This window comes from Cetorhinus maximus, chromosome 5, assembly GCF_964194155.1.
Source record: "Cetorhinus maximus chromosome 5, sCetMax3.hap1.1, whole genome shotgun sequence".
NCBI lineage: Eukaryota > Metazoa > Chordata > Chondrichthyes > Lamniformes > Cetorhinidae > Cetorhinus > Cetorhinus maximus.
The window spans coordinates 65,251,044-65,268,372 of NC_135883.1; the positions used below are offsets into that span (position 1 = coordinate 65,251,044).

Sequence of the window (17,329 nt, forward strand, 5' to 3'; positions counted from 1 at the left end):
TCCTTGAACCGCTGCAGTCTATGTGCTGTAGGTACACCCACAGTGCTGTTAGGGAGGGAGTTCCAGGATTTTGACCCAAAAGTTCCAGAAGTGCACTAATAACACACAACTCTACCTCACCACCACCTCGCTTGACCCCCTCAGCTACCTCTGATTTGTCACGCTGCTTTTCTAATATCTAGTGTTGGATGAGCAGAAGACTGGGGCCATTAAAAGCTGATATTTTTCTGACAACACTCCTGTGCAGTGCCTTAAGATATTTGACCATGTTAAATGTACAATGTTGTTGTAATGAGTGGAACTCCACTCTACCGTCACAAGGTAATTACTTGGTCTGACCAGCAGGGGTGGCTGCAGCATATCAGATGCTGATTGAAGTTTTAATCAAAAAAATGTCCTGCCCTTGAGTTTTGAAGTGTTGTTTGCATTACCATCTAGTAAGTGTTCCTTTTCCAATCACATCAGTGAGAAGAATGGTTTTCTCGTACCCTTGTTAAAAAACAGACAATAGAGATCTGAACGGAGGCAAGTTGGTGACATTGACATACACTCTAGTTTAAATCAGATATGATGATAAATATGATGAAAGATAGACCTGTAATTTTACTGAGCAGATTCAAACGACCGCGTGAGTAATGGCCATTTGGTTTGCAAGCAATATACAATTAGAGATGAGATTGCAGACTTGAGCCTGCTGCCATCTATGTGACCATTTTAATACACCAGCAATTGTGGAGTTTGCAGATGGTTTAATATGTGATGCTTTTTGCTATTAATGCTACAGCAGCCTGTGTGCTCCATGCAATCATAAGATTATTGTATCATGGAAACCTAGAGCACAGTAGGAGACCATTTGGCCCATCGTTCCTAGGCGGGCTCTTTGAAAGACTAATTGTGCCACCCCTTTGAAATAGCAGTCATACTTAGCCTCACACCTGTGTTTGTGTTTTTTACCCATTGCCTTGTAAGCTCCTCATTTTCAAATACCCATCCAAGGGCTCTTTTAAAATTATTGATAGAATCCATTTCCACCACCTTTTCAGGTAGAGCATTCAGATCCCGACAACTGAGTGAAGAAAATTCTCAAGTCCACTCTAGATTTTTGGCATTGATTTTGAGTCCATAACCAGAGGGAGTAATTTTTCTCTATCAAAACCTGTCATCATCTTGATTGGGCCACCTCATGAGGTTCTGTGTTCCAAGCAGCACAGCCCTAACCTTTCCAACTCACCTCATAACTGAAGTCTCTCATTCCTGGTTACATCCTCTGTACCATTTCTAAAGCCTTTACACCTTTCTTGAAGTGTGGTGCCCAGAATTGCCCACAATATTTCATCTGAGGCCTACCCAGTGATTTATAAAGCCCTAGCATGATCTCTTTGTTTTGATATTCCATTCCTCTATTTATAAACCCAAGTTACCCATATACTTTTTTAAATTAACCACCTGAAAAACTTGTCCTGCTACTTTTAAGGATTTACGTATATAGGCACCAAGGTGTCTCTGTTCATCTACACTTTGCAAAATTGTGCCATGATTTCCATATTCCCCCCAAAGTGTACCACTTCACACTTCTCTGCATTGAATTCCATCTGCCCATTTTCACCAACCTGTCTGAAGCACAATGGGTTAATAGTTATGGTGATAAGATAGTGATGTGTATCATATGTAACAGTGACATCAGCAGTCATGTGCTAGAGACTCTGTAGAAAGATGGAGTAATCCACATGAGAGACGTACTTACTTAGAAGTTTAATATGTACATAGTGGAAATAAAGTTACTTTGGAAGAAACCTACCTGAGTCAAGCATGAATAGGGGAACATATATTCTTAATATAGATTAGGCCACAAGATACCCAAAAGAGAGTTCCAAATACTATTTAACCTGGAAACCAAATCACGAATCATATCAGCAGTGGTGGTGACACCAATCTAACAATGTTTTGGTGCCATCGACAGAACACCCACGGGGAGAAATCGGAACACTTCTTCAAAGGAAAAATCAGAAGACTTAGCTTGGTGGGAGGCACACTGAGAATTGGTAGCGATGTCAACACCAGTTTAGCAGTGGCTGTCCCTTCGCCTGCCATTCAGAAACCTTGAAGTTCCACAGAGAGACTAGCGTTAGGAGTGGTGGAAAAAACACTTCCTGAGGTATTGAGCAGCGTTGGTTTTGCATGTCAAAGAGCAGAAGCACCTGGTTAGTTCATTCCTCTACACAGCGTGGCCTGTTGCAAACGATGTCATCCTGAGACGGGGGTAGAAGGGACCTCTGGAGACTTCAAAACTGTCCTAAAAGTGATGCATATTTCAGCCTAAAACGGAACCTCATAATCAAGTGAATGTGGTTCAGTCAGAGATGCCAAAGGCCAGAGGAATCAGTCGAATTGTTTCTTACAGACCTGTATAGCTTGCCAGTTGCTGCGGGTATGGTGCATTGAAAGATGAACTCATTTGTGATCTCATTACATAGAAAATAGGAGCAGGAGTGAGGACATTCTAGTCCTAGGTTGGCTCTTTCCTGAAGAAGATTATGAGAAAGGAGCTTTGGTAGCAACAAGTGATCTGTTAGAAGGTGAGGCCCTAGAGATTTGTACCATCTTTGAATCTACTGCCAAAGCATGTGAAATCTGTTGTTCTTTTTTATCGAGTCAGCTGTGTTTATGGTCAAAGAGCAGAATACGTATATTTGTCCCACTGAATCCACCAATGTGATGTATTGTAAATCGCTGGCTGATCATAGAGAGCTGTGCAGGGAGAACAAAATGCTTGATTCCACAGTGGATCACAATGCCAGATTGTCAGTATAGCCTATTAGTTTGTGTAAAGGTAAGTTGATGCCCACACTTCAGTCTCATCAGAAAATCATCCTTCTGCTAAAGTTGCCCTTCAGTGCAGAAGCTGAGGCCATAACTACAGAGCTTCTATAGTTGAAGAGTCCTGTACAGAAATTTCGTTTAGATTTAGTTCTGGAGATTCATTCTATTGTTGAAATGGTGTTGTCCTATCTTCTAATGCTGATACAGTTATCCTATTGCTTACAATGGAGTAGCCTCATGCTAAAACAAGTGTGGCAATGTTACCACTATCTAGAGAAAGTGAAAGTCATTTCCGAAGTGCAGTGGGGAAGTCATATTTTCTTTATATCCTGCCATGCCTACAGGATTTTCGTCATTCTTCTTCTTGTCTTCCAGATTTGCTCAAATCTCAGATGCTGAATATCTTTTTTGTCCTGTGCAATTCTTTGTTGAAATTGAAGATACATCATCCCTTCAGGCCTTTCTCTGGTATGCTAAAAGGGAGCAGAAGTTTCCTGAGAAAATGCTAGTTTATCTCTCCCCGTTCAAGAGAGTGTGATTGTCCACATCCTGAAGTCTTCTTTCTTGGATCAGTCTTTCATTGAAAAGGTTTCACGATCCTTTCCACTCAATCATCGTAGAGATCACATCCCAGTGAGCAGCAGTTGTGGCAAGCTGTGGTCCCACTCCACCAATGTTATTTTCTCCTGAGTGACCGTGTATGTCCACAACATCCTCCCAGATAGCCGAGAACAATGTGGGAGATTGAAGCCCTTTATAACAGTGACTTGGGGGGAAGAATAGGAGTTGGATATAATCTGTAACTGTAAAGGAGGTTACATAAGTTTGAGAAAGTAATGTAAATAATTTAAGGAAATAGTTTAAGATTGTTATTAAAAAGGTTGAGATTATACTGGTGGGGTGATGTAGCATAATGGCTTAATAGTTATGGTAATGAGATAGTGATGTGTATCATGCTGTAACAGTGACATCAGCAGTCATGTGCTAGAGACTGTAGAAAGATGGAATAGTCTATACGCAAGAGAGATGTACTTACCTAAAAGCTGATTATGTATATAGAGTAAATAAAATAGTTTGGCAAGAAACCTACCTGAGTCACTCATGAGTAGAGGGAATCCTCCTTAATATAGATGAGGTCACAAGTTACCCGAAGAGAGATCTGAACACTATTTAACATGGAAACCAAACCACGAGAAACTGTCTGTAATCCCGAAGCCTCTGACCATCCTCATCACTATCTACTACATTGCAACATTTTGTAACATCTTCAAACTTTCTAGTTCTGCTCCCTACACCCAAGTTTAGGTCATTTGTTAAATTGCAAAGAGTAATGCAGACCAAAACTGAGCCTTGGGAAACATCACTAAATCCACCTCCTAGTCTCAAAAACGTCCATCCACCACCACATTTTGCTTCCTAGCAGCATACCAATTTTGTAAACATACAGCCATTTCCTCTTAATTTCATGGGCTTCCATATTCCTAATAAGCCTTTCATGTGGCATTTTGTCAAATGCCTTCCAAAATCCATATATCCAATATGTACAGCTACAGCACTATCTTGATCAGCTTTGCCTGTTACCTTATCCACTCATTAAATAATTCAATTAAATTAGTCAGACAGGATTTGCCTTAAAAAACACTTCTGTGCTCTCCTTGATTAACTCATGCCTTTCCAAATGAAAGGTTATTTTGCCCCTGAGAATGGCTTCCTGTATGTTTCCACAGCACTGATGTTAGGGTGACTGACCTGTGGTTTCTTGGTTCATTCTCTATCCTTTCTTGAATAGTGGTATAACAGTAGCTACCCTCCTGTCCTCTGGCATGATTCCTGTATCCAGTAATGATTGTAAGGTTCGGACCAATTTCAACATTTGCTTCTGAGGATGTATTCCATTGAGACTAAGTGACTTACAAATGTTCAGTAATGCTAATCTCTTTAGTATATCTTCAGTATACCATTCGCGAATCATGTTTACCATTATGAAATGTCTGTCTAAATCCAAAACTATTGATTCCCCATGGCTTACTATATTTCTACTTTTTTTTTGCTCATAACATCTTAAGAAATAGGAGCAGATGTAGGCCATTTGGCCCATCAAGCCTGCTCCGTCATTCAATAACATCATGGCTGATCTGATTGTGGCCTTAACTCAACTTTTTTGCCTACACCAACCACCCCCCATAACCCTGGACTGCCTTGTCAATCAAAAATCTCTCTAACTCAGCCTTGAATGTATTCAATGATCTAGCCTCCACTTTTCTCTATGGAAGGGAATTCCAGAGACTAAAGATCCTCTGAGAAAAAAAATCCTCCTAATTTCCTTCTTAAATGGGTGTCCTCTTATTTTGAACCTCCGCCCCCTAGTTCTAGATTCACCCCCTAGTTCTAGATTCACCCATGTGGGGAAACATTCACTCAGCATCTACCCTGTCGAGCCCCCTCAGAGTCTTATATGTTTCAATAAGATCACCTCTCATTCTTCTCAACTCCAATGAGTATAGGCTGTGTGTGGTAAAATCTCCCATGGTACTAGGGATTTGATTCTTCTTGCATTCTTCCAAGGTATTGTCACCTTCTCCGGCATTCAAAGCTGAAAACTGGTTAGTGAGTGCCAATGTCTGGGGGATTTCTGTGCTGCCTGTGTCTTTCTCCTGTCCTGTCTGCTCGTCACCCAGTCCTTCACCTGCTGTGGCTGTGGGGTGGTCATATCCTGGACCAAATGTAAGGGGAAAGTCAGACGCCTGCATTCACTGCAGTGACTCCAGGCACTCCTCAGAGTTTGTCCTCAAGCAACTTGCTGCACACATTATCCAGGATGCATGAACTGCCCTGGGCAGGGATTTTCTGTGCCCGCCAATGTCGAGCATGTTCAGTGGTGTGAAACCAGTTCGCGATTGTCCGCTCAGCCCGCCGATGGCGGGCTGCGTTTCCCAACATTGGACCTCAGGAACCTCATTGTAATACATCAGCATATCATTATTAGGCCAGCCCGCTGGAATCGTTCACACCTCCCACCGCTGGATCGCTCGTCCACGTCGGTGGGAAAGCACGCCGATGTGTTTCACAACAGGACATAAAAGGCATGTACTTAGTGGGCTGCACGTTGAGGACAACTTGGAGGTGAGTACACAGCAACGATGTGCAGCAAGCGCTTGGGTCGCTTGTTGGACTTGAAGCTTGAGGAGTGTTGGCAGGGGGGTGGGGTTAAGGACAGCCTTGTCGTTGAGGTGACTTCTGGCGGTGCGGGGGCAAGGGCTGTCTTGCGGTTGAGGTGACTTGGGAGAGGGGGTGCAAGGGGTTGAATATAGCGCACAAGCATTCAGGGTGGGGGATAGGGTGGGTGAGGGAAGCGGCCACGCTTTAGGGAAACTTGTCTAAAGTCACCATTCCTCTGCAACTGAGACAGTTCAGGTGCAGCTACATTGACATGATTGGAGTTGGGCCTCTGGCCTATCTGCCCACTCAAGCAACGGAGAGGCATCAAAGCTCCAAAACTTGCACCATCCACCCCGGTACTGACTGCAAAGTCATAAGCGTTTTAGTGGACCACAGAACATTTGGATGACTGCACGCGATGTACAATCTCCTTGCTAAAGCTGGCCATGGAGCAGTCACTGCTGGAGGTGCTCACAGCCCCTTGCAATGTCATCATCCCGGTTTGGACCAGTCTCCCCCATGGTTCAAGCTAACAGTGCAGCCTTGCAGTGTGGGTTAGGAGAATGCCTGTGCCTGAGCTGAGAGCACAGCATGCAATCCAGTGGGCAAAGCTGCCGCCAATCGGTCAGGTGGAGTGGGGCGGAAGTGCGTAAGGTTTCAGGCAGCCATGGAGTGCACAAATCTCTGGCCATCCAAGTGGTGGCCAGCACTCTTCGGGAAGAGTTAAGGGGACTTCGCACTTAACCAGGACAGGTTCTTAACTCATACTAACTACGTGTCTCTTTCTTTCATCCTGCAGGAGGAGTACATCAGGGTCGTGGAGCCTGGTGAACTAGCTGTATAACTGATGGTGTATAGAGAGTGAAGGCGTTGGAGGAGAGAGCGACTGAGGCGCCTGGCTGCGCAGAGGCAGAAGCGGCAACCTCAGGAAGAAGGGGCTGCTGGGGCTTCCGCACACGCCACTGAAGAGCCACAGCGAGCCATCGCTGGTCAGCGCCTAGCAACACCCAGGGTCTACTGTCCACAGAGGGCGTCTCGCATCGTCGTCACCTGCTGCGCCCTTTACAACCTGGCGCTGCAACGGGAGGAGGAGCTGGCTGAGGAGGGGACGGATGAGCTGGAGGTCTCCTCCAATGAGGTGGTGGCGATGACGGGGATGAGGTGCTCCTACGGGCCAGATGAGGCAGGCGCTTGGGAGGCGCTCAAAGCTGCCAGATTTGTGGAGGATGATGATGACACGCAGGGAGGAGACACCATAGATCCTCATTGCATCTGTGAACGTTTGGTTCCAGTCTGGCTTATGGCAATGTGAATACCCTCTGTGATGATGCCCCTGTCATGGGGAGATAGTGGAGGCCCTAATAGTCGCTTGATTGCAGGAGGATGATGACGACATGGAATGAGGACACTCCATAGATCTTCACATAGCCTCTGAGAATGTCTGACTCCTGACTGGCTGAGGGCAGCTCACTTGTGCTCTGTGATCAGGGTCATAGAGACGCAGCCATGAAGCATCTGATCCTTTGCCCGCCTTCAGCACCTGAGCCCTTCAGGAGCACAGCATCACTGGTCACAGATGCTGATGAGATGGGGGCCAGCCCCACCTTAAAGGTGCTGAGAGCACACAGAGAGAATGAGTGAACTCTGTGATGCCTGTCCACTACATTCTGGCAGCAATGACCAGCACTGCTGAGGTGCAGGCATCAGTAATGTGTCCAGGGAGTGTGAGGCTGGACCATCACTTTGGTCTGAAGGCTGCACAGAGCACAGGGAAGAGCCCCTGGACTGAGACACCTACCTTTATCGTGTCCAGAAAGGTTTCACATCTGACTTGACTTGAACACTGCTCATCAGAACAAGGAGCCACAGGCAGGGAGACATTCTTGGGAGCGTATTGACAATAGTGAACAGTATGTACAAGTGCTTAACATCCGTCCCCAGGATGTGCAACTACATCATCTTAACTTTCCTAACCCTGCCGCTATGTCTTGGTGCTCTCCGGGCATTCACAGCAAAGGCAGAGGCAGCCTGCTAACTGCAACACCTTGCCTCTGATGATCTTAGCGGGTGTTCCCTGGAGAGCCAAGACCTGGAGGGCTCCGGCCTGCTTTCAGGGTCCTGCTGTGTGGCAGTAGCATCCTCCTTGGTCTGTGGAGCTGGAGCTGCTGAGGTCACAGGAAGTGGGGACTCGGATGGGCCGGACACTCCCAGAGTCACCTGGATGGATGCACCTGCTGATCCTCCTCCCTATGTGTGCCCGAGGTCCCCTTGCTGACTCCGTGACGAGAAGGGGTAGCTGGAGTGAAATCGAGCTGCCCAGCACCCCTCTCACGTACACACTTTTGGAGGCCAGCTATGACATCAGCGATGGATTTGAGCCCGCGCAGCAGTGCAGGATTAATTTCCTGGACCAAGGTCTCCATGGCAGCCACCATCCTGCTAGTGTTGACCTCAGTGTGTTGGCACTCCGGCGCTATCACCTCAGCCTGAAGGCTGACAGACTCCTCCATCGTGCCTTGCAATCTGAGGAGTACAGCAAACATCCCTTCCTGATGTTCCCGAGCTTACCTTTGCAGCTCTAGCAACTGTGACATGACCGAGTCCAAAGGCTTGTCATCTGACTCGGACTCAGCAACGTTCTAGCCTCCAGCAGTTCTCCGATTGCTGGAAACCTTAGAAGTCCTGCCGCCATCTACTGTGGATCGGACAGTGCGATGTGCTCACCAGATTGTGATCCCGAGGCTATTCTAAAGCTAGGTCCCACCGAGGTGTGTGTCTTTGCGCTGGTGGAGGGTGTGGGCGAGCGCTGTGATGGGACTTCAAGGAGGGTGCCTCCAGATTCCTCTTCAGAGCTTCCTTCGGGGCTTGATTGGAGGCCCTGGGTCATGGACTCTGCCGGCTGTTTGGCAGATGTGCCTGCGAAAGCAAGGAGAGACAATTAGTGCATGGCAGTGGCCTGTGAAAGAGGACACATCACTCACAGCATGGTTGTCTGATGGATGTTGCACTGCTGCATCTTTATTTGGTAGAGCAGCGCCGACCTCACCGTCAGCACAGGAATGGTCCAGATCCCCACCGGCCAGCTGGATGGCTCTGTTTTCAAAGTCCATGAGGACCTTGATTTCAGGTAATCCTCCACTGGTCTGTAATCTCTCTCTCTTGTTGTGTGGCAGCTTGTCCTGCATGAATAGAGATGGAAAGAGTGTAAGCAGGACGTCTGTCAGGCCAGATGATAAGTATAAAAGCAAAAAACTGCGGATGCTGGAAATCCAAAACAAAAACAAAAATACCTGGAAAAACTCAGCAGGTCTGGCAGCATCTGCGGAGAGGAACACAGTTAACGTTTCGAGTCCGAATGACCCTTCAACAGAACTAAGTAAAAATAGAAAAGAGGTGAAATGTAATATAATACTTCACCTCTTTTCTATTTTTACTTAGTTCTGTTGAAGGGTCATTCGGACTCGAAACGTTAACTGTGTTCCTTTCCACAGATGCTGCCAGACCTGCTGAGTTTTTCCAGGTATTTTTGGTTTTGTTTCAGATGATAAGTATGCCTGGCATGTGTGGGTGGTGAGTGTCCCATGTTTGGGATGAGGACAATTATGATGTGTGTGAGAGTGTGAATGGTGATATCCCTTGAACCGGCAGTGAGTGAGGGCCCTGTGTATGTGTGATAAGTTTGTGATTGTGTGATCTGAGACTGATGAGAAGAGTGACTTACCCTGGCGGAATGGAGGAGATCATTTATCCTCTTGCAACACTGGGTAGCTGTCCTCTTTTGAAGAGCGTAGGGACTGACCACCACTACCACCATCTCCCAAGCCTGGTTGGTGACGCTGCTGCCCATCCTGCGGCCAGAGTGGAGATAGAGGACATCGTGGGAGGCCTCCACGGCATCCAGAAAGTGTTGCAGTGAGGTGTCGCTAAACCTGGGGGCTGCACTCTTCTTGCTTTTCATGAACATCTTCCCTGCAGCAGTTGTGGGCTGGAAGCACTGAGGTTGGTGCGCGCGGCTGGACTTTAAATATGGCATCCCACCTGATGAAGTGGTGAGGTGATGGCGGGCGGGCGAATGAGAGCTCGCTCGCCATTAAAATGGCGTGTTTCCCGGGAATGCATAAATAATGTGGCGGGTTTGGGATGATAAGGCGTGAGAACCCACTATTGCGGCTGGCGGGTAAAACATCGTTTTACCCACCCGCTACCGCACTTAGTGCAAATCTGGGATGATTCCGCCCCTGGAGTTCCCGTATAGGAGGATGTAGTAGGTCCCAACTAGTCTGCCATTGTAGTCTAGGAATAGTTGACATGGCAACATTTAGTAATGCTAATCTCTTTAGTATATCTTCATTGTACTATTCGTGAATCATGTTTACTGTTACAGAAATGCTTGTCTATATCCATAATCTATTGATTCCCCATGGCTACTATATTTCTACTCTTTGTCTGCTCATAACATCATAAGAAGTAGGAACAGGAATAGGTCATTCAGCCCATCGAGCCTGCTCCGCAATAACATCATGGCTGATCTGACTGTGGCCTTAACTTCACTGACCTCTGAATCTCTGGGACCCTGACCATTAAAGCACTTGTTACTGAACTTTAAATACCTAAGAAACTGATATCTAAGACACTGAGACAGTGACCTATAAAACTCTCCCAGAAAGACTGTGCAATACTTAAATAGTAAAAAGTTAGCTATATGTACTGGAAATTATATCTATAAATCTAAAACACAATGGAAACTGCCATCAAGTGAATTTCAACCATGAAAAAATGAGCAATTTAATCAAACAACCTAAAACTTACCTGTTACCCACCAATCCACCTGCTCCTTGACAGTAACTTTACTTTTGAATTATTTCGCCACTTTTCCATTCTTAGCTCATGTTCCGACTCTAACTTTACCCCTTGTACCATTTCCCCTAAGACACGCTCTCTGGGCTCTCACTGATTTTCATGAAGTTGTTGCATTTGCATCATTTGGCCATTAATCTCACCACAGGAAGTTAGAGTTGGAATTTAACAGCTTTATGTGCCTTGTTAATGATGAAATTAATGTTCCAACAATGCCACTCAACCCCTCTGGCCCCAAAAGGGAACAATTTAAGCTGAAGTATAACTCCTACAGTTGGTAAATTGTTAGAGATTTTAAAAATGATTTTCTTTTCTCATTCAATCCAATCTTTCTTTCCTCCTTGTTGTTTCTCTTTCTGTATCTGAATTAACTCTAATTCTCCTTCTCTCCTTTTTTGTCATTCCTCCACTCCCTTCTCCAATCATTAAACCCCATTGGTTAAGGCGATAGACTGTTGCACCCATTGTTCACTAAGGTCCCGGATGCTCGGTCATTCTGTTATTAACTCACACTTCAGGCAATTTACAGGTTACAGGGCAAAACACTTTTGAGCTGAAGGACGAGGAAAAATGTCTAACCGTAATGTGACATGCTGCAAGATGTCCTGCTCCAACAAATTTCTGGGCTATTATTTCAACACTGGAACATCCAATATGTCAAATACCCATTGGAGAATTGTAACTTCTGGACATCCAAAGATTAGGAAGTTGTGGAATGTGTTTCTGGAGAAGGACTGAATGGGTCAGTTGGAGAGAACACTCGAGTGAAGAAGTAGTTCTCATGGTGGTGGAGGAGGAAAGATAGTTAGTGAAAATCATCAAGAAGAGGCAACAAGTTTGGAGTGACCATTTTCTAAGGCATGAGAAGTTGCTGAAGGAGGTGACTGAAGGAAGATGAGAAGGATGTCAACCAAGAGGGTCGAAAGAGAATGGAGAAGTTAGACGACTTGAAATTGAAATGAGAGGCTTCTACAAGAAACTGAAGAGGGAAGTGCAACATGCAAGACATGGAGAAATGAGCAGAGGATCTGTCCTTAGGGAGATCATTATTATATTAGTCCTGGTACTATCCCAGTTAACAAGCTTCTCTCTCTGCCCCTTCTATATTTTGCATTCATTTTTTTGTTAAATCTTTGATATTTTTGTGTTATTTATTCCCTTATAAGTTTTTTTCTTTTAGATCTTTCCAATATACTTGGTTTTATTTTTGCTCAACTTGATTTCCCTTTTACCTTTGTTCTTCTATTTAATTTAATTTGTTTTCATTTGCTCATTTTCTTCAATTTCTCATGTTTTTAAATCTTCAAACTTGAATTCTTAATTTTCTGAATAAAGTTGGGGCCTTTTTCCTCAAGCATTAGACTTTTCATAGTTTGAACTCTTACTGTGACGGTGGTGGTGGTGTGTTTCAGTTCATTCAGGGAGTCCGCGTTGCTGTGGCAATGTGCACTTTTACATGCTGTAGCCTGGAGCAATGGATAGCGATGGCTGGGGCTCCAAAGTGCTTTCCACCACATGGCTGAGCAGGAATCTCTCTTGCTCTTACCACCTGCCATTGGCGTATGTCGAAAGGATTTACAAGTTGATACTCGACCTGTTTGGCCACGTAATGAACACACCTTCCTTGGCCATGTGCTCCTGCATGGAACTCAAACTTACAGCTTCTGGCTGAAAGGCAGGGACATTACCCACTGCGCCACAAGACTTAACTCCTGACTGTAACATCTTTCAAATATTTAGTTCAGAAACAGATTGGAGATTATATGAATGAGTACAAACAGAGCTAATCAAATGCTCTGCGAAACATTATGGTTGTAGTTCTTTAATAGCAGCAGTAAATCTACAGTTAAATGCCTTCTATTATTAGCTCAAGGCAATGCCCAAGAATGTGAAGAAAGAATGAGAAAGAGCACTGAGTCCATCCAGGCTACCCCTTTGGTTAATACCACATATGCAGACCATGTATTCCACTTTTAGGAAAGAAGGCCCCATTCATATTCAGTCTTACAGCTTCCGGCTGAGAGGCAGGGACACTACCCACTGCGCCACAAGACTTAACTCCCAACTGTAACACCTTTCAAATATTTAGTTCAGAAACAGATTGGAGACTATATTACTGGATGGATATTTTCACTGGCTGTGTTATAGTGTATTTTCTCATGATGCAGGAATACAGGATAGAAAAATCTCAGCTGCTGGGGGGAAGGGGCTGTTTGTGAGTAAATGATTGAGATGCACTCTTTTTAATCAAAGTAGATCCTAAGGTCCATATGACTATTTTTGGTGGTTGTTTGTAAAGGGTTTTGCCTTTCCTTTTAATAGGCCATTGATGAAGCAATCAGTGACTCGGAGGAATCTGCAGCAGCCAACACATCTGAGAAAACCCATTCACAAGTAAGCTTTACAGACACAACATTAATTATTATTGCTGGTGTTGTGATAGGTGATTGTACAATTAACATGTGTAACATTGTTTACCTTCACACAGTTCCTATTTGAATCTGAGAGTCTCAGGCAGCAGTCTGAGGAACTATATGCTACAATTGAACAATTGCTAGAAGATCCACTGCCAACGGTAATAAAATAATTGAGCAAACATTTAAATTTTCTTTCCTGTTTCCACCTTTCTCCCTCCTCCCACCGAACATGCCTTTAACCATGTTCCTCACATTTCATCCTCCCCTCTTCTAGTGTTGCTCAAGTTCTGCTCCCAAGTCCTTGCAGAAGCCGCAGGATTCAAAAGCACACAAAGTACGTGAGTGATATTGCATGAACTGTCGAACTTGCATGTACCTGGAAGGTGTGCTGTTTCTGCTGAATCTGATAATTTAGACAACGTTGATTTGCAGAAATAGGCACAAGTTTTGGTACAGTTTTGCACCAATTAATGCCAATTTTAATCAACCTGCAATAAGGACATGATCATATGCTGATTCGCTGTTTAAACATTTTCAATCTCACTGGCAAATCTCTGTGGAATAAAATGTTTCTTTTACAATTGCAATGCAATTCCTTGGTTCATCAAAATTCTGTTGTTGACATACATTATTATTCCAGGCTTGTGAATCTTTTGATTCTGATGTCCTGTTTTGTCGAATAACCTGATGTTGAAAATTAATTATTATTCTTATTTTTAGTGATGTGGCTTTATTTTTTTGTTGATGCAATGGCTGTTATTATTAAATAACCTTGTGTTACAATCCTCATGGATGACCCCAAAATGAAGGAATTATCAACAAGATTTCACTGTTTGTAACTTTTACATTAACAAATGTCAGAATCAATGTACATTAACAGGCAAATAATACTCCAAATAAAAAGGTAAATTTCACCTTAAATAGATGATACAGCAAAGATACGTCTTACACAACCACAACCACCTACATCATTCCCTGCAGACGTGGCACTACGTAGCTATACAGTTCCATAATATGCTGTTCTTTATTCACGTAGGGTAGGTCAGGTTCCTATCCGACGACGGATTTCATCTCTGAGTTTCACAAATACAATTATCATCAACAAGGCATGCTTCTCAAAAGCCCCCTCTCCCTTGGTTCACACCACTCCTGATGGTGTAGCTTTCCAGAGTTCTTTTTCAACTAATCAACCAATAACATCTTGGTTCACAGTTTTGCCACTTAAGTTAAAACCATGCAGCTCTCCAGCATCTCCAAGCTATTCGTACTGCCTCCCAAGCTTTAAACCTTTTTAGCTAACTTTCGTGTTGCCTTCAGGAGCTCCTGTCTCCTTTTCTGCCGAAATAGAAAAACTGACCTCCTCCTAAGAGTCATTTTCTTCACCTCACAAGAATTCAACGTGTTTCCTCTTTCTGCCTTTGTCTGCTTTCTCTTTCTGTCTGCACCTGTGTGCTGGTCACCTTTACCCTCCAGCTGTCCTAACCTCGTTACAGCAGTAGTCTTTTTTTGTCTATCTTCTCTGTGTCATGCCACATGACTTTTGTCTAACTTCCCTCCTGATGGTACTGCTTCTAGATTAAGGGTCACCAGGTCACATGGACCAGTATTTCTTATTATCCAAAGAAAATTACAATCAATCCCTTTACAATTGATGCAGCCTCTTAAAAGTCCCTTTAAAACACTCTTTTAAAAAAAAAATTAGATTCCCTAGACATTTAAAAAAGTTATGATTGTTTCATACTCTACTGCTTCCGGGAAAAAGATGGTCACACTTGTCCTTCCAATTTAAAAGCTTAGATGATCAACCGCTGCCAAATTATTTCTTGTACCTTTTTTTAAAAATCTGCTAGATTTTAAATCCACTGGGCGGGTTACAGAATTCTACACAATAACTCCTACACCAGTAAATGGCATGGTGCCAATTACAATGATAGGAAGTCATGTAATGCCCCTAGTTAAAAGTGCAGCTCAATCCTGCATTTTCATACATGTTTCTGTGCACTTTGTTCAGGAGATGACACTGCAGAAATCTGTGTCCTTGAGGCAAAAACTCTGCTCAACACCCTCATCGCTAATCATGTTTTTGAAGGGTGAGGAATTTTGTAATCAATAAGACAACAATGCATATTGTGAGCAGTGTAGATTGAAGCATAAAATAACAATGAGATATTGATAGATCAAGCAAATGGACAAAACTGTGGCAAATGGATTTCAATGTAGGCAAATGTGAGGTCATCCACTTTGGACCTAAGAAGAACAAAATATGTTCCAAACTGTGAAAAGCTAAAAACAGTGGAGGTCCTTAGATTGTCTTTTGAAGTTTAATTCTACGCCTCTAATAAATTGCAATTCTTACGAAAAGCTTTTCAGCCTTTGCTATGTTTTGCTGACCTATTTTGAAGCCTGTTGTTTTCGAAGATTCTTAAATAATTGCCTCAAGTGCCACTAAAGAAGAATGCTACCCCTCCCCTCCATGTCAGCTGAGAGGTAATCCTTGAATATTTTTCCTTTCCAGCATGTTAGTCCCACACCAAAGTCAGCTGGGAGAGAAACCAAATATGTGAGTATTTTTTTTGTTGTGATAAATGTTGAGTGCAATCAGATTTTCTGACTTGCTAGAGAGGATATATTGAGTATTCAGTACTCAAAATGAAACTCTGTAGGATTACAGTTGTTCTACTTTTGCTGTGGGATGCCAAAAATAGTAACCTTGCTAATGATTACCTGGAAAAGTTTAATTCTCCCCTCAAATAACTTGTGCTTTATGCAAAACATATGTCTCATTGTAATCAACACCCACTGATGGCTGGTTATTCAGGACCACCATCAAGTATGACTTGGATGGATGGGACTGGGGGTGCCGAGCAGGGTGGGTGGCATTTTTTTACGTCCTCCTCTCTTGTATCCATGCAGGGACATAAACTCCAAGGTTCAGATTTCTTTGGATAGCATTTAAGAAACACAAACCTCATTCATGCATAGTGACATTTACTTCCAACTTTATAGTCTTCAAGTTCCTGCTGATCCAACAGTCCAACCAACATTAGCTGGCTTTATCGGAAAAGACAAATTAGAAATTGAAAATAAATTAGAAATTAAAAGTAAAAAGGGAAGATGGTTTTTAAATACAAATAGGGTTCAATTCACACTCCAGGGACTTCACAAAATCAAGGCTGATACTCAAGTATGGTACCAGGTTAGTGCTGCATTGTCAGAGGTGCTAGTTGTCTTTCAGATGAGATGCCAAGCTGAGGTCCTATCTCTTCTCTCAGGTAGATGTTAAAGATCCCACAGAACTACAGGGGGCTTTTCATTATTTGTATACTTTGATGGTAGAACTGTCATTGGGTACGTTTTCATTTTGTTTGCTGTTTCCGTTGTTAGTACAAATTTTGTTTCAAGGTATATATGAACTGCATGCCTTGTTTTGTACTGGATGGGACATCAGCATCTTGGTCATACCACTCCTTTTTCACTTGTGGTTAACTATCCCTCATTTCAGAGGGAAGTGCTGATGGTACAGATCCACAGATCAACAAAGTCCTCCAACTTCATGAAACGAATTGATGAACAACTTTTGGTAAAACAGAGAACAGAATAACTTCACTTGAACATGTTCATCAGTTTAAGAACAGCACACAGGAATTTCTCCCAAGTGTTATTTAGCATGGGACCAGAGATCCAAGAGGCCTCAATAACTTTAAGTGTGTTTTCCTCCAACCATTGAGGAAAGCAACCTGTTTACTTTTAGTGAGACCACCTCCACCCTGAGATAATGTGCTCAATAATGTATCATTGAAGTATTTATTAGAGACACCACTGGTCAGAAATAGATCAAAAAAGGTTTGAATGTTGAGGACATAGAGATACTAGATAATAAAACAAACATGTTTACAGGGCTGGATGGTAGATATATGAATCTATTAAGGGAGAGACATGATAATTTGTGGTCTAGTGATGATCATGTTGTGGGTGTTGAATGCTGAGGAGGCAGTAGCTTATCTGTGGAAAAGTTTCACACTCAAGCAGTGTCGAGTGCTCTTGTGAGGTGAGGCGGGTACACATTCTTGGGACAG

General features: G+C 43.5%; 1 protein-coding gene and 1 long non-coding RNA gene across 6 annotated transcripts in view; one reads left to right on the plus strand and one right to left on the minus strand.

Moving 5' to 3' along the window:
* Positions 1–17,329, minus strand: part of LOC144680686 (uncharacterized) — a 462,270-nt gene that overhangs the window by 437,620 nt on the left and 7,321 nt on the right. The window lies entirely within an intron of this gene.
* LOC144680682 (muscular LMNA-interacting protein-like) overlaps positions 1–17,329 on the plus strand; it is a 234,053-nt gene that overhangs the window by 173,762 nt on the left and 42,962 nt on the right. For all 5 annotated transcript variants that reach the window (XM_078541929.1, XM_078541930.1, XM_078541928.1 and 2 more), the window contains 4 exons: positions 13,159–13,230; positions 13,325–13,411; positions 13,528–13,587; positions 15,769–15,813. In XM_078541929.1, the coding sequence (XP_078398055.1) occupies positions 13,159–13,230; positions 13,325–13,411; positions 13,528–13,587; positions 15,769–15,813 (264 nt within the window). The remainder of the gene's footprint in view (positions 1–13,158; positions 13,231–13,324; positions 13,412–13,527; positions 13,588–15,768; positions 15,814–17,329) is intronic.